General features: G+C 36.8%; 1 protein-coding gene across 10 annotated transcripts in view; it reads right to left on the bottom strand.

Annotated features, from left to right (window-relative positions):
- Positions 1-21,221, bottom strand: part of RAPGEF6 (Rap guanine nucleotide exchange factor 6) — a 247,099-nt gene that overhangs the window by 208,939 nt on the left and 16,939 nt on the right. For 8 of the 10 annotated variants that reach the window (XM_082457818.1, XM_082457826.1, XM_082457821.1 and 5 more), the window contains exons 2-3: positions 6,622-6,692; positions 5,615-5,671 (exon numbers count right to left, since the gene is read on the bottom strand). In XM_082457818.1, coding sequence (XP_082313944.1) covers positions 5,615-5,671; positions 6,622-6,692 — 128 coding nt within the window. Of the gene's footprint in view, positions 1-5,614; positions 5,672-6,621; positions 6,693-21,221 lie in introns of those variants that run through there. The other 2 variants (XM_082457825.1, XM_082457828.1) reach the window with 2 other exon arrangements.

Here is a 21,221-nt window from a genome sequence, read left to right as displayed (position 1 = left end):
TTAAATGAACAAGTAAATAGATGAGTAAATAAATACACACATTCACATGTATATGGTGGATTCAGTACAAAATACAAAACATGAAAAATATTCTAATAATATCATAAATCATTAAAAATTAACTCTCTTTGGAAATTTTGCCTGTTGCCTAAGGTTTCATACAGACCATGTTCATATCTTACATAATCACTAGCTTAAGATATAGGCTTCAGAAATGTATGTTTATTAGCTCTATCTTATTAATTTATATCAGTAACTTCCCATTCCTCATTTTTGTGTACTGGATCACCACATTTGATGAAGATTAACTTAAATATTGTACTACATGTGCATATTAAAAAATTCTATTTCTGATAACTTTTATGTATATTACAAGTTTATTGTATATTAAAGACAATACTGTTTGGAATTCACAAGTTTATCAATGTTCCATCTTCACGTTCAACTATAATTTGGATCTACCTCTTTCTCTTAAATTTTATTCTGACAGAAATACATTAAATGCCTACCCAATCTTTCACTTTATGTGTGTTTGAGGGATAAAAGAATATCAGATGACTTAAGTCCATCATCATTTTTAGTTCAGTTAAATCTCCAATGGAAACCGAGAATCTTGTTAGATGTTACTTTATAATCTAATCTTTTTCTCTTTCTCTCAAGTATTTTTAATTTACCATACCTAAAACTTCAATTAATTCCAATATGTAGACAATTCTAATTTTATAAAACAAACATTTCCTCTGAGCTGGAGAAATGTATATCTATCTGGCTATCGACTTGACATGTTAGCTTGTATATCTAACACACAACTCAACCTCAACATGTTCAAAATCTACCTATCATTTCTTTCAAGCTTCATTTTTTTCACTCTCCATGAATAGTACCAGCCTCCACTCAGAAAACTAAGCCTCCAAACCACTCTACATAGCACCCAGGGTGAGCTTTCTGGGTGAATCCTATTGCCTACCATAAGAAAAAAGTATCATCAAATTTCCAGAAGATACTTTAAAGTTCTTTATATCCATCCCTTCCATCTTCACAGAAGGAAGATACAAATGGCTGAAAATCTCCTACTTAAGGTTCTTTGTTTGGAAATTCTACTTTCTAATTTTTTTGAAACATGACTTTTGCACAAGAAGGAATAAAATCAGTAAAAGAAAATTCTGCCCAAAATCAAGACAGAAGAAAGTTATGATTGGATGCTACCATAAGCCTCTAATTTTTATCTCACTTTGCTGAAACAGTCACAAAGTTGTCAGTAAATTCTACTATAAACAGAGGAAAAATCCTGAAATTCACTCCTACCACCAAGAGAGCCATGCCAACTCACAAATCAGAAACTGTTCAAACCTTGCAGAGAATTTCACTCTCAGAGCACAGTTTGGCAATGCATCTGATGAGTAAACACAAGGAAAGTGAAAGTCTTTTAACATGTGACCATGCTATCTCCTTCCTCTTTGCAAGCAAATGAATCTAAGAATAATCTAGCCTAGAGAAGAGTGGCATATTTAATCTTGTCAGATCTTACTCCTTTCAAAGGCTTCACACTGCTCCTAAAATAAAGAACAAAAACTATTAAGGTGGCCTCCACCTGGCTCTCCACACCCCTCTCTTCCTGTTTCTTCCTCTCTGCTCGTGGCACTGAACATAGTGGTTTATTTTCACTCTTTCTATCATGCTGCTTCCCAGTTAAGGTCAACTATACACATTCTTTTCTCTGCTTCCACTAATCTCTGAATTTAAACTCTTTACTTAATTAACTTCCACATTCATTTTTTAGAAATTCCTTTGTTTATGATTAGCCAAATATAGATTTGGGTAACTCTTTATATTAATTTTTAAACAGCTTAACTGAGGTATAATCAATATACCACAAATTCACTCATTTTAAGTGCACAATTCAATGACTTTTATGATATTGAAAAGAACTGTGCAAACATCACCACAAAGAGATCTCTTATGCCTTGTTTGCAGTCAATCTCTGCCCCAGGTAACCAATAACCTGCTCTGTCTCTATAGATTTGTCTTTCCTGGACAGTTCGTATAAATGGAATCATGTAATATGTGATGTTTCTATCTTGCTTCTTCCATTAAGCATAATATGTTTGAGGTTCGTCCATGTTGTAGTGTGTAGCAGCATTTTATTCCCTTTTACTGCCAAATAGTATTCACTATATAGATGCAGAGCATTTTATCTATCCATTCACTGAACAATTTAATTATTTCGAGTTTTAGACTAGTATGAATAGTGCTACTAAGAACATCTATGTACAGTCTCTGCACGTGTTTTCATTTCTCTTGGGTAAATATATAAAAGTGGAATTACTGGGTCATATGGTAAAATTTTAAGAAACTGCCAAACCGTTTCCTAAAGTGGCTATACTTACATCTGCACCACAAATATATGACGATTCCAGGTGTCACCATATCCTCACCAACACTTGTTATGTCTAGCTTTTAGACTGCAGATACTTTTTTTAACATCTTTATTGGAGTATAATTGCTTTACAATGGTGTGTTAGTTTCCGCTTTATAACAAAGTGAATTAACATATTTCCCCATATTTCCTCCCTCTTGCATCTCTCACTCTCCCTATTCCACCACTCTAGATGGACACAAAGCACCGAGCTGATCTCCCTGTGCTATGCGGCTGCTTCCCACTAGCTATTTATTTTACATTTGGTAGTGTATACATGTCCATGCCACTCTCTCACTTCATCCCAGCTTACCCTTCCCCCTCCCCATGTCCTCAAGTCCATTCTCTACATCTGTGTCTTTATTCCTGTCCTGCCCCTAGGTTCTTCAGGACCTTTTTTTTTTTTTTAGATTCCATATATATGTGTTAGCATACAGTATTTGTTTTTCTCTTTCTGACTTACTTCACTCTGTATGACAGACTCTAGGTCCATCCACCTCACTACAAATAACTCAATTTTGTTTCTTTTTATGGCTGAGCAATATTCCATTGTATATATGTGCCACATCTTCTTTACCCTTGACTGCAGCTACTTTTTAAAATATATTTTTAATTGAAGTAACACTGGTTTACAACATATGTTTCATATGTACAGCATTATATTTCTACTTCTGTATACCCTATAGCACGCTCACTATCAAAAATTTAGTTTCCATCCATTACCATACAAGTGATCCCCTTTACCCATTTCGCACGCCTGCAACTGTAGCTATTCTAATGGGTGTAAAGTGAATATCTCATTAATTTTTGTGTGTGGTGTAAGATAAGAATCTAAATTAAGTTTTTGCATATAAATACTCAATCAATCCAGCACCATTTGTTGAAAAAACTATGCTTTCCCAATTGAAATGCTTCAGTACCTTCATCAAAAATAAACTGTTCACTGGTGGTTCCTTTTTAATACTCAGTTGTGTTAGACCCACACTGTGTGCACATCTTAGCTACATAGCTACAAGGCCATTAAAAAACAAAAACACAGAAACTGTTTATAAATATAATGGTTTATTTCTGGGTTCTAAATTCTGTTCCACTTATCTATAAATCTATACTTTTCCTTGATAGCACTTAAATATGTGTAGCTATTTTAATTAACTTTCTCTCCCCCACTATATAATAAACTCATAAGGACAAATCCTGTGTCTTTCCACCACTCTACACCAGGCTAAGCATAATGTATAGCAGACAAACATTTAATAGTAAGTGAATGAATCAACAAATGAACAAATAAAGCTATTAAAAGCCATATGAATCCAGTAAATACTTAGAAATAATGACAAACGCAGTGTGCAATGAAACACTGAACTTAATACCATTTCTCTATACTAGCTGCATATAAATAATAAAAGAGATCACTGTTGCCAAAATTTTTGGAAGAAAAACAGAGAAGAATATCTTCATAATCTTGAGGAAGGGAAAGATTTTGTTTTTTTAAACAGGACATGAGAAGCACTAATCACAAGCAGAAAAATTAAGAAAGTAAGAAATTTCTTTTCTTCAAAAGATGCCATTAATAGAGTAAAAAAAGCAAGCCACACAGTGGGAGAAGATATTCACAACTTATGTACCCAACAAAGGACTTAGATATAGAATTCATAAAAATTTTCTACACATCAATAGAAATAAGATAGCCCAACTAAAAAATGGTCAAAAACTTGAATCAGGAGATCATAAAAGAGCTAACCAAATAGCCTATAAAAACATGAAAACCATTCATCATCATTAGTAAGCAGGAAAACAAAAAACAAAATCAAGAGATAAAATGAAATACATATTTTAGATTCTAATGTTACAATCTCCTGGGACTTCCCTAGTGGCACAGTGGTTGAAAGTCTGCCTGCCAATGAAGGCGACACGGATTCGATCCCTGGTCCAGCAAGATCCCACATGCTGCGGAGCAACTAAGCCCGTGCGCCACAGCTACTGGGCCTGCGCTCTAGAGACCATGAGCCACGACTACTGAAGCCCCCGCGTCTAGAGCCCGTGCGCCGCAACAAGAGAGGCCACCACAATGAGAAGCCCACACACCCTTGCAACGAAGAGTAGCCCCTGCTTGCTGCAACTAGAGAGGACCTGCACTCAGCAACGAAGACCCAAGGCAGCCAAAACTAAATAAATAAATTTATAAAAAAGAAAAGAATCTCCTAAATTTGAGCATGTGCATTTCCAATGCTTTTATTCCTAAGAATATTCCCAAGAAGAATGAGTAAATAGAGGTACAAAAACGCAGGAATAAAATATTCATAGAAACTTACTATTCATGATAGGGAAAAACTGGAAACAACTCTAATATTTATTAATAGTGGGAAGGATAAACAAATTATGTTATTTTCACATAACTGTATACCGTAAAGAACTGAAAAAGAATGAATGCAAAAACATGGAAGAATCTCCAACATTTGTGAAGTATAAAAAGCCTGACCAAAAGATTTTTATCTATATGAAAGTCACAGAGACAAAACTAATCTAAGGTGACAGACATCAGAACTAGATTACCGGGGCTTCCCTGGTGGCGCAGTGGTTAAGAATCCGCCTGCTAATGCAGGGGACACGGGTTCGAGCCCTGCTCTGGGAAGATCCCACATGCCACGGAGCAACTAAGCCCGTGTGCCACAACTACTGAGCCTGCGCTCTAGAGCCCGTGAGCCACAACTACTGAGCCCACGTGCCACAACTACTGAAGCCCACGCGCCTAGAGCCTGTGCTCCACAACAAGAGAAGCCACCGCAATGAGAAGCCCGCACAACACAACAAAGAGTAGCCCCCACTCACCGCAACTAGAGAAAGCCAGCGCGCAGCAACAAAAGACCCAACTCAGTCAAAAATAAATTAATAAATAGATAAATAAAAATTAAAAAAAAAAAAAAAAAAGAACTAGATTACCTTTCCAAGACAGCTGACTAGAGCCTTCTGAAGAGCTGATACGTTCTACATATTCACTGCATAGTAGTTACACAGGTGTATATATTTATTAAACTTCGTTGCACTGTACACCTTCTGTGAGCTCTATGTATATTATATTTCACAGTTTAGGAATATGTTTCAATCTCCTCTACAGAAACTGTTCCAGAATCAAATGAATTTCAATGCAAACAATCTAAATTTTAAACATTAATTTAAGCTAATTATGGAAATACTTACCAAAAAAGAACTTGATTGCCACTGTATCTCTCATAGCGTGCTCTTGCAGACATTAATCTAACATATTTTTTAAAAAGTAAAAATTTTTTAAATTATTTTATTTGAATTGTTTCAAAAATTGTTATAATTACAACAGAACATGATCAGATCTATCACTAAATTTTTCACTAGAGTTTAAATATATGATCACACACACATAAATCTATTGAATAAATTTGCTTGCATTTAAAAATACTTTACTACTAATGTCCTATTTTTTTCTTTCTTCTTGATACACTTATTTGACATATACTAATATCTAAATTATGTTACACAGAAAACAGAAAATAATAAATTCCAAACAGTTATATTTAGAATCTGGTCCACAGCCAGAAACTTAAAGAATAGCCAGAAAAAGTGATGAGTAAGCTGGTCATGGAAGAAAAACACAGTTTAATTAAAATATTATGCAAAGTTATAATAGTTAGTGCTTACAGCACTCAAAAGTATTTTTACAAATATAATCACAATGATACAAGGTAGCAGGAGAGAAAACTCATTTTACAGAATAGAAAAATGAGGTTCGGAAAGTTTACGGGTACTGTCCATAGGAGCTTATGCCAAATCGAGAGTCTTGCTCCTTCCACTTTAATATAACACTACATCATACCATGCCCATCTCAAGCATTTGATACAATAAATATCAATACAAACTACAAAGAGAAAGTTCTGTTTTCACTAGCTAGCACATACTGAGCACTGCACTTTGCTTTAAATAGTCTCATTTAATCTTCAAAATGCTGTAACAAAGGTAATCTTTTTATCCCTATTTTATGGAAGACAAAACTGCAGCTTAGATGTTTAGACCTGCTCAAAGTCTCAGGGCTAAGGAAAACTGGAATGAGAAAGGCCAATTTCTTTGCATATCCTATAAAAAGCCCCTAAATGATTTGGTCCCTGCAACTATCTATCCAAACTCATTTGAATAACTCCTTAGCACATGCTCTTAAACACAGCATCACACTTACCTAAGCTGATGTTCCCTGAGATTTGATAATATTTCCATTCCATGAAGATAAGAATAAATAGTATTTAAGTCCTGTAGAACAGAAAAGATTTTAGATTAATTTTCAAATATACTTTTTAAAATATAATGATATCCCACAATTCTGATTTTAAGCAAACAACCATTTATGACACAACTGTTAACTACAGAAGAGTCACAAAATCTCTGAATTACAATAGATCTGAAAAGGTTTAGAAGAGTTCCCTCAACTCACACAGGAACCCCTCCTCAGTATGGCTGACAACCTCTACTCAAACAACGCAGAAATCAAAAACTCATTATTTCATATAAAAGTCTATTTCATTTCTAAACAGATGCAATCTTTCTTCTTTAGTGACTTCCAAATATTTGAAAACAGTTATCCTATCTTCTTTTAAGTCTTTTTTTTTTTCCTCCAGATAACAAAGTCTAAATATTTGCAGGTTCCAGATCTTTAAGCATCCTAACTGATCTCCTCTGGAGATGATTCTGTTTGTCAATATTCCTCTTAAAATATGATTTTCTAAAAAAACCCTCTTTTTAAACAGATTCAAGGTGGTATTAATCTACCACTAAACAAAACTGACGTCCAATGGGACAATGCTATTGTTCACTTTCTGAAAGAACTGGGGAACATTTCTCTAGCCCTCATTCAGATAATTAGATATTAATAAACCCAAGTTAATAAAGTATAGTAGTATAGTATAACCTCAGCTAAGAGCAATGGCATAGCAAAAGGTAAATGTGGAAGCAGGGAACATTCCTGACAGAAAAGAGTATTTTACCACAGAATGTTGGTGCACAGTGATTATAAAGAAGCTTAAATTCTCTACGTAAAATTTACCTCCTTATTCTCTTACAAGGAGTAATGCCTTTATACCAGGGCACACTGCTCCCAAACACTACTCTCTTTGATATATAACTAGACAAGAGAATTATCAAATGACAGAGAGAAAAAAAGAAAAGACACATACGACAACTTTTTTCCCCAATATGCTACTAAGACAACAAGGAAGCTCTAAGAAAAAAAGCAATAATCTCTGATTCCAAAGCTTACAACTGCCAATTAACCATGATGGATTCAATGACCACACACATCTCTGCTAAATCCTTACCAAAATAAGAGGGAAAAAGATTTTTAAGTATATATATATAAAAAAAAGAGATGAATAGATTAAAAGAGGAAACCACAGCAAATGAGTCTATAGACCTAAAAAAGGTCTATAAAATTCTATAAGACAACAGATGGAGCAGCGATATGATGAACTGTACTTCCAAAGAGGGCTACAATGATATGTCTTATCCCATATGCTCTTTTGCAATGAGACCTTGTCACTCCCTCATCAAAAGTAGGAATCTAGGTGCCCTCTGCATGAATCTGGGTTGGTCCTGTGATTTGTTCTGACCCAAAGAATGTGCCAGAAGTGAGGTCGTGTAAATTCTAAGATTCAAATACCCTGAGAGCACCAATCTTGTGAGGAAGCCCAAAATAGCCTCATTGAAAGAGAAAGGCCACATGAAACAGCACCAAGGAACTGGATATGTGATTCCTTCTTAGACCAGACCAGCTACCAGCTGAATGGAACTAAGAGAATGATCCAAGTTGAGGTTCTGTGGGGCAAAAGAAACAACCTCCTAGCCAAAACTTTCTGAGCTGAGGTCAGAAACAGAGTCCTGGAAAAAGTCTGGCTCACAGTGAGCTCACTGAGCCTGCAGACCCACCTAATAGTCTTGTCTCTCTCTACTCCCCAAGTTTATAACTAGAATTTATTTATCTGGCAGTTAGAATAACTCCCACAAAGGAACCTATGCGGTAAAAGCTGTCATAGTGGAAAAAGTCAAGTGGAAACCTCTGAAACTGCCCCATTCCCCAGAACAAGATAGTAAATAAAAGACAATATTGCTTTTCCAAAGAGGCAAAGAAGCAAAGACTAGGGCCGCCAGTAAAGGCTTAAAAGTATGCAGGGGTGACAGTCCTTCTCATGCATCATCTGCAAAAATCAGACAGATCCTAAAAAATGACTACAGACTGTCATAGACTTAACTAAATTTTAGCTCTGGGCACAGCTGCAAGTCCCAGACATAATATTGTTGAAGGAATGATTAATTAAGCTTAAGGTATTGATTTGGTGAATGTATTCTTTTCCATTCCAGTTACTAAAGTAAAAAGTACAAGAAACAGTTGGCAGTCGTGCAGGACAATATTAACTTACAGTTTTGCCTAAGGGCTATTTCAACTTTCTCAGTCTCTACCATAATATAACCTGAAGCCATCTAGACCACCTGACACATTACGTATGTATTTTGCTGACTGAAAAGAATGAACAAGAGAATGAGCAAGGAGTGGCTGGTACCCTGGAGTCTTGGGTAACACACTTGAACTCCTGGAAGTGAGATATTAACTCTATGAGGGCTCAAAGACCTGCCACTTTAATGTTTTCGGGGGTGCAGTGGTCAGGAGCATTACAAAACATACCTTCCAAAGTAAAAGACAAACTTTTGAGACTTCAGCTTTCATTCAAGATGGAATAAGAAGGATTGGACTTACCTTCCATCTAAAACCACTAAAAATCATAATAAATAAATGAAACAACATTTTTCAAGAGATAAGGCATTACGAAAAAAAGACAGTGACATTTGAGAGATGGGAAACGAATGAGGTGATTCATATAATTATCATAACTTACTGCCTGGTGGTATCTTGAGAAGAAGTAGCTGGCCACCTGCAGAGTAGAAGGTAGCTCAAGTTTGCAGAGCCGGACAGAGAGAGCGCATACTACACAGAAAGAATGAATGTTCTGAAGACCTACAGAGGGTCTCACTTGAGTCTAGGTTGAGTACTGATCTTTCCATGTACATGAAGAAATACCTGAACTCAGGAAAAGAACCATCTGAAAGGATTAGAGTAGTGGTCCTCAATCAAGACTGATTTTGCCCCCTGGGTGACATAGTGATATCTGGAGACATTTGGGGCTGTCATAATTTTCAGAGGGGAAGGCGGAGCACTACTAGCATCACATGACTATAAGCCAGAGATGCTGTTAAATATCCTATGATGCCCAAGACAAGGCCCCAGAATAAAAGCATTCTCTGGGCCAAAACATCAACAGTTCTGAGGTTTAAACTTCTTGGATTAAACGGAACAACACCCAAAACTCACACAGGGACCAGAAGAGTTACTATTCCCCAGGGAGAGTGGAAAAAATCTCATAATTCAGGACGCATTTAGTAGAGTACTCAAAAGCCTTTGGATTCAGTACTGGGCAAAATTAACACTGCACTAAATGCTACTCTGGTGCTACGTAGCATAGCTCAAAAAAGAGCCCCAAAGGGTCATATGATTTCCAAATTACCTGTGTCCCAGAAGAATATTTACAGGAAATAAAATATACCCAGCACATAAAAAAGTAAAATTCACCATCTCTGGTACTCCATTAAAAATCACCAGGCATGAAAAGAAACAGGAAAAATGACCCATAAGGAAGAGAGAAAAAATCAAAACCAACTCAGTAATTACCAGATAACACAATTAGTACAAAAAGACATTTAAAAACTTACTAAAGCTATATTCCATATGTTCAAGAAAATATAGAAAAGATTAACTACATTAGAAAGGGCACTAAAAAAAAATTCCAGATATGAAAACAACACTGAGATGTAAAATACACTGGATGGGATAAGTGGCACATTAAGACATTGTAGAAGAAAAGATTTAAAAACTTAAAGACACAAAAATAGAAATAAAAAATAAAATACATGGGGGAAGGAGATCAAGATGGTGGAGTAGGAGGATTCAGAGCTCACTTCCCCCAATGAACACATCAAAAATACATCTATTGTACATGTGGAGCAACTCTCACTGAAAACAAACTGGAGACTGGCAGAAAGGCTCTTATACAACCAAGGCTGTAATGAAAGATCCACATGAAATCAGGTAAGAAAAGAGGAGAAGCAATCAGGTGAGGACCTGTGCCCCTAGGAGGGGACACAGCAAAGGAGGGGGACTGCATGGGCTCAGGGACCCTCCCCAAACAGTGAGGGGTGTGAACCACATATTAGGAAACTCAGCCCTGGGGTCCAACACCAGAAAGATAAGTCCTCTTGGCTGACCTGAAGACCAGTGGGACTAGCAGGGTGGCTGTGAGAAATCTAGATGTTGCTAGTGAAGAGCACCCACGTGCTTGGTTTCTCTCCAAACAGGGTGGAGAAAGCAACTGAAAATGCCAGGTACTCTAGCTGGCTTCCTGCATCTGCCCAAACGTGCACCCTGGCTCATGCTGAGGGCCGCTTCAGCCCCTCTTGCTCCATGGCACAGCTCCCCACTAGGGTGAAGGCTGCCATAGCCAAGTAGAGTAGACAGCTGTGGCAGACAGAGCCAGCTCAGACCCAGCACTGCATCTGAATGGGGTGAGGGCAACCATTACTGGCATTCGTGGGGACAGCAGATCAGAAGCAGTCTGCAACTCCAGTGTGCTGGGACTGCCCCAGTGTGCACCTTGACCCACATCGACTGCCCACTCTAGCCTCTCATGGTCCAGTACTGCTACCCTCTGGGGCAAAAATGCCGAGGTTGCTGGCGGGGAGCACACACTTAGAGAAAATGGAACCAGCTCAGACCTAACCTTCAGGACTTCTGCTCTCGAACCTTGGAAACTTGGGACAAGGATGCCGATTCCTGCCACTTGTATTTAACATAGTATTGGAAGTCCTAGTCACAGCAATCAGACAAGAAAAAAAGACATAAAAGGCATCTAAATTGGAAGAGAAGAAAAACTGTCACTATCTGCAGATGATGTCATATTTTATATAGAAAACTCTATAAAATTTCCACCAAAAAAACTATTAGAATAAATGAATTCAATAAAGTTGCAGAATATAAGATTAATATACAGAAATCTGTGGCTTTTCTATACACTAATAATAATGAACTATCAGAAAGAGAAAGCAAGAAAACAACTGCATTTGAAACTGCATGAAAAGAATAAAATCTAGGAATAAACTTCACCAAGGAGGTGAAAGACCCATATGCTGAAAACTATAAAACACTGATAAAGGAAACTGAAGATGATACAAAGAAATGGAAAGATATCCTGTGCTCATGGACTGGAAGAATTAATATTGTTAAAATGTCCATACTGCTCAAAGCAATCTACAGATTTAATACAATCCCTATCAAAATACCCATGACATTTTTCACAGAACTAGAACAAATAATCCTAAAACTTATATGGAACCACAAAAGAACCTGAATAGCCAAAGCAACCTTGAGAAAAAAGAACAAAGCTTGAGGTATCATGCTCCCTCACTTCAGACTATACTACAAAGTAACAGTAATCAAAACAGGATGATACTGGCTCAAAAAAAGGACACATAGATCAATGAAATGGAATAGAGAGCCCAAATATAAACCCACATACCTATGGCCAAGTAATCTAAGTCAAAGGGGGCAAGAATATTCAATGGGGAAAAGACAATCTCTTCAGTAAGCCATGCTGGGAAAACTGGACAGCTACATGTAAAAGAATGAGATTAGGACATCTCCTCACACCATATACAAAAATAAACTCAAAATGGATTAAAGACCTAACTGTAAGACCTGAAACCATAAACTCCTAGAAGAGAACATAGGCAGAACACTCTGACATAAATCACAGCAATATTTTTTTTGTATCCTAAGGCAACAGAAACAAAAGCAAAAATAAACAAATTGGACCTAATTAGACATAAGAGCTTTTGCACAGCAAAGGAAACCATCGACAAAACAAAAAGACAATTGACTGCTGAATGAGAGAAAATATCTACAAATGATATGACCAACAAGGGGTTAATATCCAAAATATATAAACAGCTCACATAATTCAGTATCAAAGAAACAAACAACTCAATGAGAAAATGGGCAGAAGAAAAAGACATGAAAGACATTCTTCCAAAGAAGATATACAGATGAGAGGCATATGGAAAGACGCTCAACATCACTAATCATCAGAGAAATGCAAATCAAAACCATAATTATATACCACCTCGCTCCTGTCAGAACAGCTATCAGCAGAAAGATCACAAATAACAAATCTTGGCAAGGATGTGGGGAAAAGGGAGCCCTAGTAAGGAAAGGGAATATAAATTGGTGCAGCCACTATGGAAAACAGTATGGAGGTTCCTTCAAAAACTAAAAATAGAACTACCATAAGATCCAGCAATTCCACTTCTAGGTATACATCTGAAGAAAATTAAAACACTAATTCAAAGAGGTACATGCACCCAATGTTCATAGCAGCATTATTTACAACAGCCAAGATACGGAAGCAACTAAGTGTCCATCAACAGATGAATGGATAAAGACGACGTAGTATGTGTACGTATGTGTGCGCTCACACACACACAATGGAATACTGCTCAGCCATGAAAAGGAATGAAATTTTGCCATTTGTAACAACATGGATGGACCTGGAGGGTATTATGCTTAGTGAAATAAATCAGACAGAGAAAGACAAATATTGCATGTTATCACTTACATGTGGGATCTAAAAAGTAAAACAAATGAATACATATAACAAAACAGAAACAGACTCATGGATACAGAGAACAAACTAGTTGTTACCAGTGGGGAGAGAGGCAAGATAGGGGTAGGAGATTAAAAGGTACAAACTACTAAATATAAAATAAATAAGATACAAAGATGTAATGTACAGCACAGGGAATACAGCCAATATTTTATAATAACTTTAAATGGAGTATAATCTACAAAAATACTGAATTGCTATGTTGTATGTATGATCTAACACTGTATAATATTGTAAATCAACTATACTTCGATTAAAAAATATAAATAAATAAAACACAGGGAGAAAAGATGGAAAAAAATATGAACAGAGCACAAAAATGTGAACAGTGAGATAGGCATCAACTTCAAGCAGGCCTAACAGAAGTATAACTGGAGTCACTGTGAAGAAGACAAAGAACAAAAAAACAATTTGGAGAATAGTGGAAAATCTTCCATATTTGATAAAAACTATAAACTTGCACATCCATGAAGCTCAACAAAACTCAAGCACACGAAATATAAAATAAACAACAGCAAAGATCATAATCAAATTGCTTAAAAAATGATAAAATTATAAAAGCAGCTAGAGAAAGAAGATAAATTACACAGCGAGATCATTAGAATACAGAACACTTCTAGTCAGAAACAATGCAATCCAGACAACACTGTAGTAACACCTTTAAAGTCACAAAAGAAAAAAACTATCAGTCTAGAATACTATTCCCAGTCAAAATACTTTCAAAGAGGAAGGCAAAATATTTTTCATATATACAAAGGTTGAGTCAGTCAATCACCAGCACACCTGCTCTACAAAAAATGTTAAAAGTCATTCATAAAAGAGGAACACAATACAATATGGAAATCTGGAGCTACACAAAGGAATGAAGAAAACTGGAAATGGTAACTACATGGGTAAATATAAATCTTTTTTCTAATTATTTAAAAGACAATTGACTATTTAAAGAAACAGCAACAACAACAACAATGTATTATGAGATTTATTTATGTGTACAAGTAAAATGCATCACAACAGCACAAAGACCAGGAGGTAAAAATGGAAGTATAATATTGTAAGGTTCTTATATAAGAAATAGTATAATATCACTTGAAGGCTGATTGTGATAAGTTTAAGATGTATACTATAAACCTTAATAAATTTCATAGTTTGTAGATTCTTTTGGATTTTCTACATATGCAGTAACATCTCCTGTGAACAAGAACACTAGTATTTCCTCCCCAATCTATGTATGTACGTACTTTTTTTTTTTTTCCCTAGCTTTAATGCATGAGCTAGAACTTCCAAAACAGTGGTTGGTAGGTGTAGTCATATTCTACAAACACAGCTGCTGGGGCCCCATCCTTTGAATTAAAAGTCATCATAACCTGGTCAGACACCCACAAAATGCCTATCCCATGGAAACGTGCTTGTTATTTTCTAACGTCAAGACAATTTTGTTTTAGTGGCAAACAAGGTCTGAAAACTGAAAAGGTTATGTCATGGCAAACAGAATTAGAAGTCCATAACTTGACCTGCCCAGTGAGGGTAGGCTAGAGTCCAGGAGTCCCAGAATTTCCTGAGATCCTCAACTGAATTATGTCATATCATTTCCTCTGTTTTCAAGTCAGAGGACATCTCTGGGACACCACTGATGATGCCATGAATAGCTGACAAAGAATTAGGAATTCACTTTTCAATTTTAAAGTCTAAGTGAGAACATAATTTACAAGTTTTGAAATATACACGTGGTTCTCCAGTTCTCTGCCCGAAGACAGTCTGACAAAGTTGATGAACTTTAGATTCTAAAAGTCCTTCAAATTATCTAAAAGTTTGTCCTTTATTTGTCTCCAGTCTTTGACAATTTGGCCATCTTACACGCAGTTCTCCAACAGCATCTATAAATGGTGACCGCATGGATTTGAATAGAAGTATTAGGATTACTCCTATCCGGGGTTGGCGAACTTTTTCTATAAAGGGTCAGATAATAAATATTCTAGGTTTTCTGGGTCATACAGTTTTTGTCACAAGTACTAATCCACTTTGCCTTTGTAGCATGAAAACAACCAAAAAAAAAAAAAAAAAAAGGTAAATGAATGGGTGTGGGCACATTCCAATAAACCTTTATTTACAAAACAGTTGGTAGGCTAATTTGGTTCCCAGGCAATACTCTGTCAACTCCTAATGCATATGGTTAAAAATATCTAACAAAGAAGTCAAACCATGAATAAACACCTCTTCAGCAAATACCTCAACTTATGAGTTTTGGTGGAAACTGAGTATATCAGATTTTCACTTATCCAACCTTCCATAAAACTATGGCACAGGCAAATGATCCAAGCACTACCAATCACATATACTCATAATAAACTGTTCATCTAGTGATACCGAGAAGCAAGAACTATCCGGAATCCACTTTGGCAGCTAGTGGTTGAAGGGTCTGTGAACACATGCAGTGCACAGTATAGATGTTCAGCAGTGCAAGTTGTGGTATCCACTGTGTTCAGTGCTAGCAGCAGTAGTATCTTTACCAAATATGTGATAAGGAGTATGGATCATAATTGTCTAGCCCCAAGTCTATTTCTCCAGCACTCCCAACAATTCTGTAGCTACCCACTATCCTTTTAATAAATTCCTTTTCTTTAAATTGACCAGAACTGGGTTCCGCTACATATAAGTAACAACCCCGAAAGACCCTTATAGTAGCACCATCAGCATCACTTGGGAACTTGGCAAAAATGCAAATTCTCAGATTCCATCCCAGACCTAGTGAATCAGAATCGCTTGGAGTAGGACCTAGCTATCTGTGGTTTAATGAGCCCTACAGGTGGTTCTGATGCACAGAAAGTTTAGAACAAGTGGCTTATTGGTAGGATCTATGCCACTTGGGTTATCTGGCTGATAACCTATTAACGAGGAGGAACACAAGCACTGAGATGTCTAGTAAATCCTGGTCCCTCCAGTGCACCTGGTTTTAGGGTCACAAGATGTTAAGCATTTATGAAAGGACAGAAAATAATCTCCCAGAACAAAGGATGGTTGTAGTAGCAAACTGATTAATTCTCTCATATGATGTGAGTGGTTATGGTTTTGGTTTACACAGGACAGAAAGTATTGATAGTTGTTGACTGTGTAATGCTAGTCTTAGAAAGGGGTTTCTTCGAAACTGAGTTATTTGTAGTGAGGTGGATGGACCTAGAGACTGTCATACAGAGTGAAGTAAGTCAGAAAAAGAAAAACAAATACCGTATGCTAACACATATATATGGAATCTTAAAAAAAAAAAAAAAAGGTTCTGAAGAACCTATGGGCAGGACAGGAATAAAGACACAGACATAGAAAATGGACTTGAGGACACGGGGAGGGGGAAGGGTAAGCTGGGACGAAGCGAGAGAGTGGCATGGGTATATATACACTACCAAATGTAAAACAGATAGCTAATGGGAAGCAGCCACATAGCACAGGGAGATCAGCTTGGTGCGTTGTGACCACCTAGAGGGGTGGGATAGGGAAGGTGGGAGGGAGACGCAAGAGGGAGGAGATATGGGGATATATGTATATGTATAGCTGATTCACTCTGTTATAGAGCAGAAACTAACACACCATTGTAAAGCAATTATACTCCAATAAAGATGTTAAAAAAAAAAATAAAGTGTTAATTCCTGCCTGGAAAAAAAAAAGAAAGGGGTTTCTTGTGGTCTCTGTACCAATTATCTCTGAGACAGGCTAAAGGTATTGAACTATCTGTTAGGCTTTTGGTATGTCCAAGATCCATAAAAGCTATTATAGAAAGCCAAAACAAACAAACAAACAACCCTGACAGAGACAGACTGGAAATCTTACAGATATTTCTTGGTAATAAAAAATTTAAATGCTATATTCAAAGTGATGTTAATTACTTAGTGTGCACTTGAAAGCTGCTCTACTCAACGTGAAAGAGGGAAATCATGAGGAAGATGAAAAAACTCAGAATTTATGACATTCCAGATCAGTAACACCTAGATCAGCCACTGGTTCTGTAACTACAAAATACTGCAGAAATTATCCAGGGGTATTAGAAGAACAAATATCAACTCAGGATTAGGGAATAAAAATAATAAGTTCCACTTGGGCAAAAAAGAAGGTGAGGAAGCGGTGATGACTCAGCGCTTCCTAAAACATATCAGCCATACCCTCTCAGCCAGTCAGCTACATGAGTGAAGGTGGGCAAGCTGAGGTGGGTGAGACCACTGCCATCCTACAAACTGCCCTTCAAATGATCCATACCTAATGCATTCACTGTAGGCATCTTCTATGACTTTCCAATTTCACTGTTAAATGAAATATTCAATTCATATTTGCAGCTCTGTATGTATGAGGAATTAATAATTCTGCTAAGTATACACTTCTAATTAAGCACTTTGGGATTTCTATCCCCTTCGTCAACACTGTACCAAGCAGTACGCTTCTCTCAGCAACTCCATCTCTCAATTCGGCTGCTCTACACATGCTTATAAAACCAACCAAAACTTGGAAAACTCAAAGTGGAATGCTTAGAGCAATTCTGAATTTTTTGTTTCTCAAAGTCTAAAACCAGTTTATTTCTTATCTATGATATGCTTAAATCATCACATACAACTTACAATACAACATCAAGTATCTCAAACACTCATTAACCAAGATATTTTACTCGTTATCCCAGCAATTTTAACAATAAAAAAACTCTCAGAATGGATCTCTATGGTTAGTACAGATTCAATCCCAAGATATACATATTCTGCAGCTGTAGTTGTATAATCAAAACTTATGCTGAAGAATCTTCCCCAAATTATCGTTAGGCTGCCTTCAGCCTAACAATGTGGTTAAAAACTTGGACTGTGGAGACAACTGTGGTTTCAAATTCTGCCTCTATCAGTTACTAACCATGTAACATTGGATAATTTGCTTAACATTTATTTTTTGTACAATAGGAATGATAAACTGCTTCCTTTTAAACATAAAATACCTGTTAAATGTGTAGCATGGACACTATCACATGGTAACAAATGTGTATTATAAAATTACAAAGGTTAAATTATATTCAGCAGACAATTAAAGCTATTTTAAAGATTTTCAACAATATCTCCAAGTTAACAAGCCCATACATTAAACACAGAATTCCATTCCATTGGTTTTATCATCCGTGAAGGTGTAAATATATTCTGCAAAATGGCAATAAAGGGCTATATAACACTTACCACACCTGGAGCCCAGACCGTGGATTCTAAATACCATTTCCTACTAAAAGAAACCCAGGTTCCTCAGATATTCGGTTGGCCAAAAGTTCCTTCGGCTTTTAAGGAAAAATAAAATACACATTTTTCATTTTCACCAAGAACTTTGTTGAACTATGTATTCACTGTTTTGTTCCACTGCCTTCTGACATTTTTCAGGCAACTTCATAATTCCATCTTTCCAAAACTTTTTATCTTTTTGAGCAAAGAACTGTTCCAGGTGCCTTTTACAGTCTTCCAGGGAATGGAAATTTTTTCCATTAAGAGAATTTTGTAAAGACCGAAATAAATGGAAATCTGAAGGTGCCATGTCTGGTGAATACGGCGGATGAATCAGAACTTCCCAGCCAAGCTATAACAGTTCTTACCTGGTCATAAAAAAAATCATGTGGTCTCGCGGTATCCTGATGGAAGATAATGTGTTTTCTGTTGACTAATTCTGGACGCTTTTCGTCGAGTGCCGCTTTCAGTTGGTCTAACTGGGAGCAGTACTTGTTGGAATTAATCGTCTGGTTTCCTGGAAGGAGCTCATAAGAGAGGACTCCCTTCCAATCCCACCATATGCACAACATCACCTTCTTTGGATGAAGACCGGCCTCTGGTGTGGTTGGTGGTGGTTCATTTAGCTTGCCTCACGATCTCTTCTGCTCCACATTACTGTACAGTATCCGCTTTTCATCTCCCGTCACAATTTGTTTTAAAAATGGAACGTTTTCATTATGTTTAAGTAGAGAATTGCATGCGGTAATACAGTCAAGAAGATTTTTTTCGCTTAACTTACATGTGGAACATCAAAGTGATTCACATAACCAGGCTGGTGCAAATGATTTTCAACGCTTAAGATTTGGATATCTTGAATATGTTGGCTATCTCCAGCATGGTATAACGTTGATTGTTCTCAATTAATGTCTCGATTTGATCGCTATCAACTTCAATTGGTCTACCTGACCGTGGAGCATCGTCCAGCAAGAAACCTCCAGCACCAAACTTCACAAACCACTTTTGACATGTTCGATCAGCCACAGCACCTTCTCCATACACTGCACAAATCTTTTTTTGTGTTTCAGTTGCGTTTTTACCTTTCTTTAAATAATAAAGCATAATACGCCAAAAAAGTTGTTTTCTTCCATCTTCAATATTAAAATGGCTACACAAAAATTCACCAATTTTGATGTTTTTTTTTAAATGCACACTGACATGACAGCTATCACAATACAATCTAACAAAATTGTTTCACATGAAGATAAAGACAACTAAGCGAGCCATCGTAGGGAAAACACCGAACGAACTTTTTGGCCAAGCCCATAAACGGCTGATTTCAGTAGTAGGGCAAGGAAAGTAAAAGCCTGGAACACCTTTTTGGGTCAGAAAGTAAGGTATTACTTAAAGACTACTGCGTCATGCCAAAAGGACACAGCAGCTGACTTAGAAAGGGCTCCTAGTGGCTGAATTTGGGGCAACCTAAGAATCAAAAAGAATAATGACAATATTAAAAATACAAAAATAATCCTTGAATTCAGTGGTTTTTTTTTTTTTTTTAGAGAAGGAGAAGAGGAGCAAGTGGGGAAAGTTCTTCTGTACATAATACCAGCTAATAAATGGAGAAGTAATAAACAACCTACACTTTCTACTGCACAATGAACACTTTCACCTGTGTGACCTCTCAGCATCTCAAGTGCAAATATCCAAAGTTAAACTGATTATCTGTACCCCTAGCTGTGTCTTGCTCCTCGGTTCCCTGATTTAGGTGACAGTACTCGCCTTCAATGGCTCTGGTAAGAAATCTATCAATCCTACTTTCTAAACATCTCTGCTCACCATCTCAACTGGAGCAATTTAGGGATTATTTCTTACTGGGTAACAGAAAACAGCCTTCTTGCCTCTAGTCTGGCCCCCTGTAATCCATTCTTCAGAGTGCTGCCAGAGTGATCTTTCTAAAAAGAAAATACAAACTCCTTAACAAGGAGAACACAGTCCTTCATGTTCTGGATCCTGACCATGCCTGCAGCCTCACCTATTTTACTACTTATTCTTGTCCCAATGTTCCAGCTATGCAGGCAACTTGCATGTTCATACCAAGCTCATCTTGTGGCCTTGGAAAATGCTGTTCCCTTTTCAGCAAACACATTGTTCCTTCTTCACCTAACTTTTATATATTCAAATCTATACTCATGTCAGGGTTCCCTTTTCTAAAACAATTTGAATGACACCTGCCTACCCTTTACTCCTCTCTCCCAACAGCCCTCCTACAAAACTCCTGAGCACCTGATATGTGCAACTATCACAGTACTTAACCAGGCTGTATTTTGTCTGTGTACTTGCCCATCTCCTCCCCTAAGAACTTTAATCTTTTATCCCTGGCACTTAAAAACAGGACTTTAAAAATATTTACCACACAAACATTCATCAGGCAGTCTTCCACAAAAAAAGTATGCATTCAACTCTGCCTCAGAGAGTCATTTAAGGAGCTCATAAGCAATCCAAACTTCAGTTGCCACTTGTGACACTTATACACTCTTTTCTAAAAAATATACTATGATGAAGCCTTCTCATATTAAATGAATGCTTTTAAGAAACCGAACTAGAATAGGCTACCATCCTCTGAAAACAAGTTATAAAACAGAATGGTATAAAAAAAAAAAAAAAATCACATATCAAGCACACCTCTTTTCATTCTACATAAAACTTGAGAATTATAAACTTCCATTAAATTGACACAGGCACCTTAAGGTATTATACTTCATATAGTACAGTCACGATTAAATGAGAGGCATTTATTTAGGAAAATATTAGGC

The sequence above is a fragment of the Balaenoptera physalus genome (genome assembly GCF_965194825.1).
Source record: "Balaenoptera physalus genome assembly, chromosome: 3".
Classification (NCBI taxonomy): Eukaryota; Metazoa; Chordata; class Mammalia; order Artiodactyla; family Balaenopteridae; genus Balaenoptera; species Balaenoptera physalus.
Note: the sequence above shows the minus strand (reverse complement) of the source record. Positions and strands in the feature narration are given on the sequence as shown.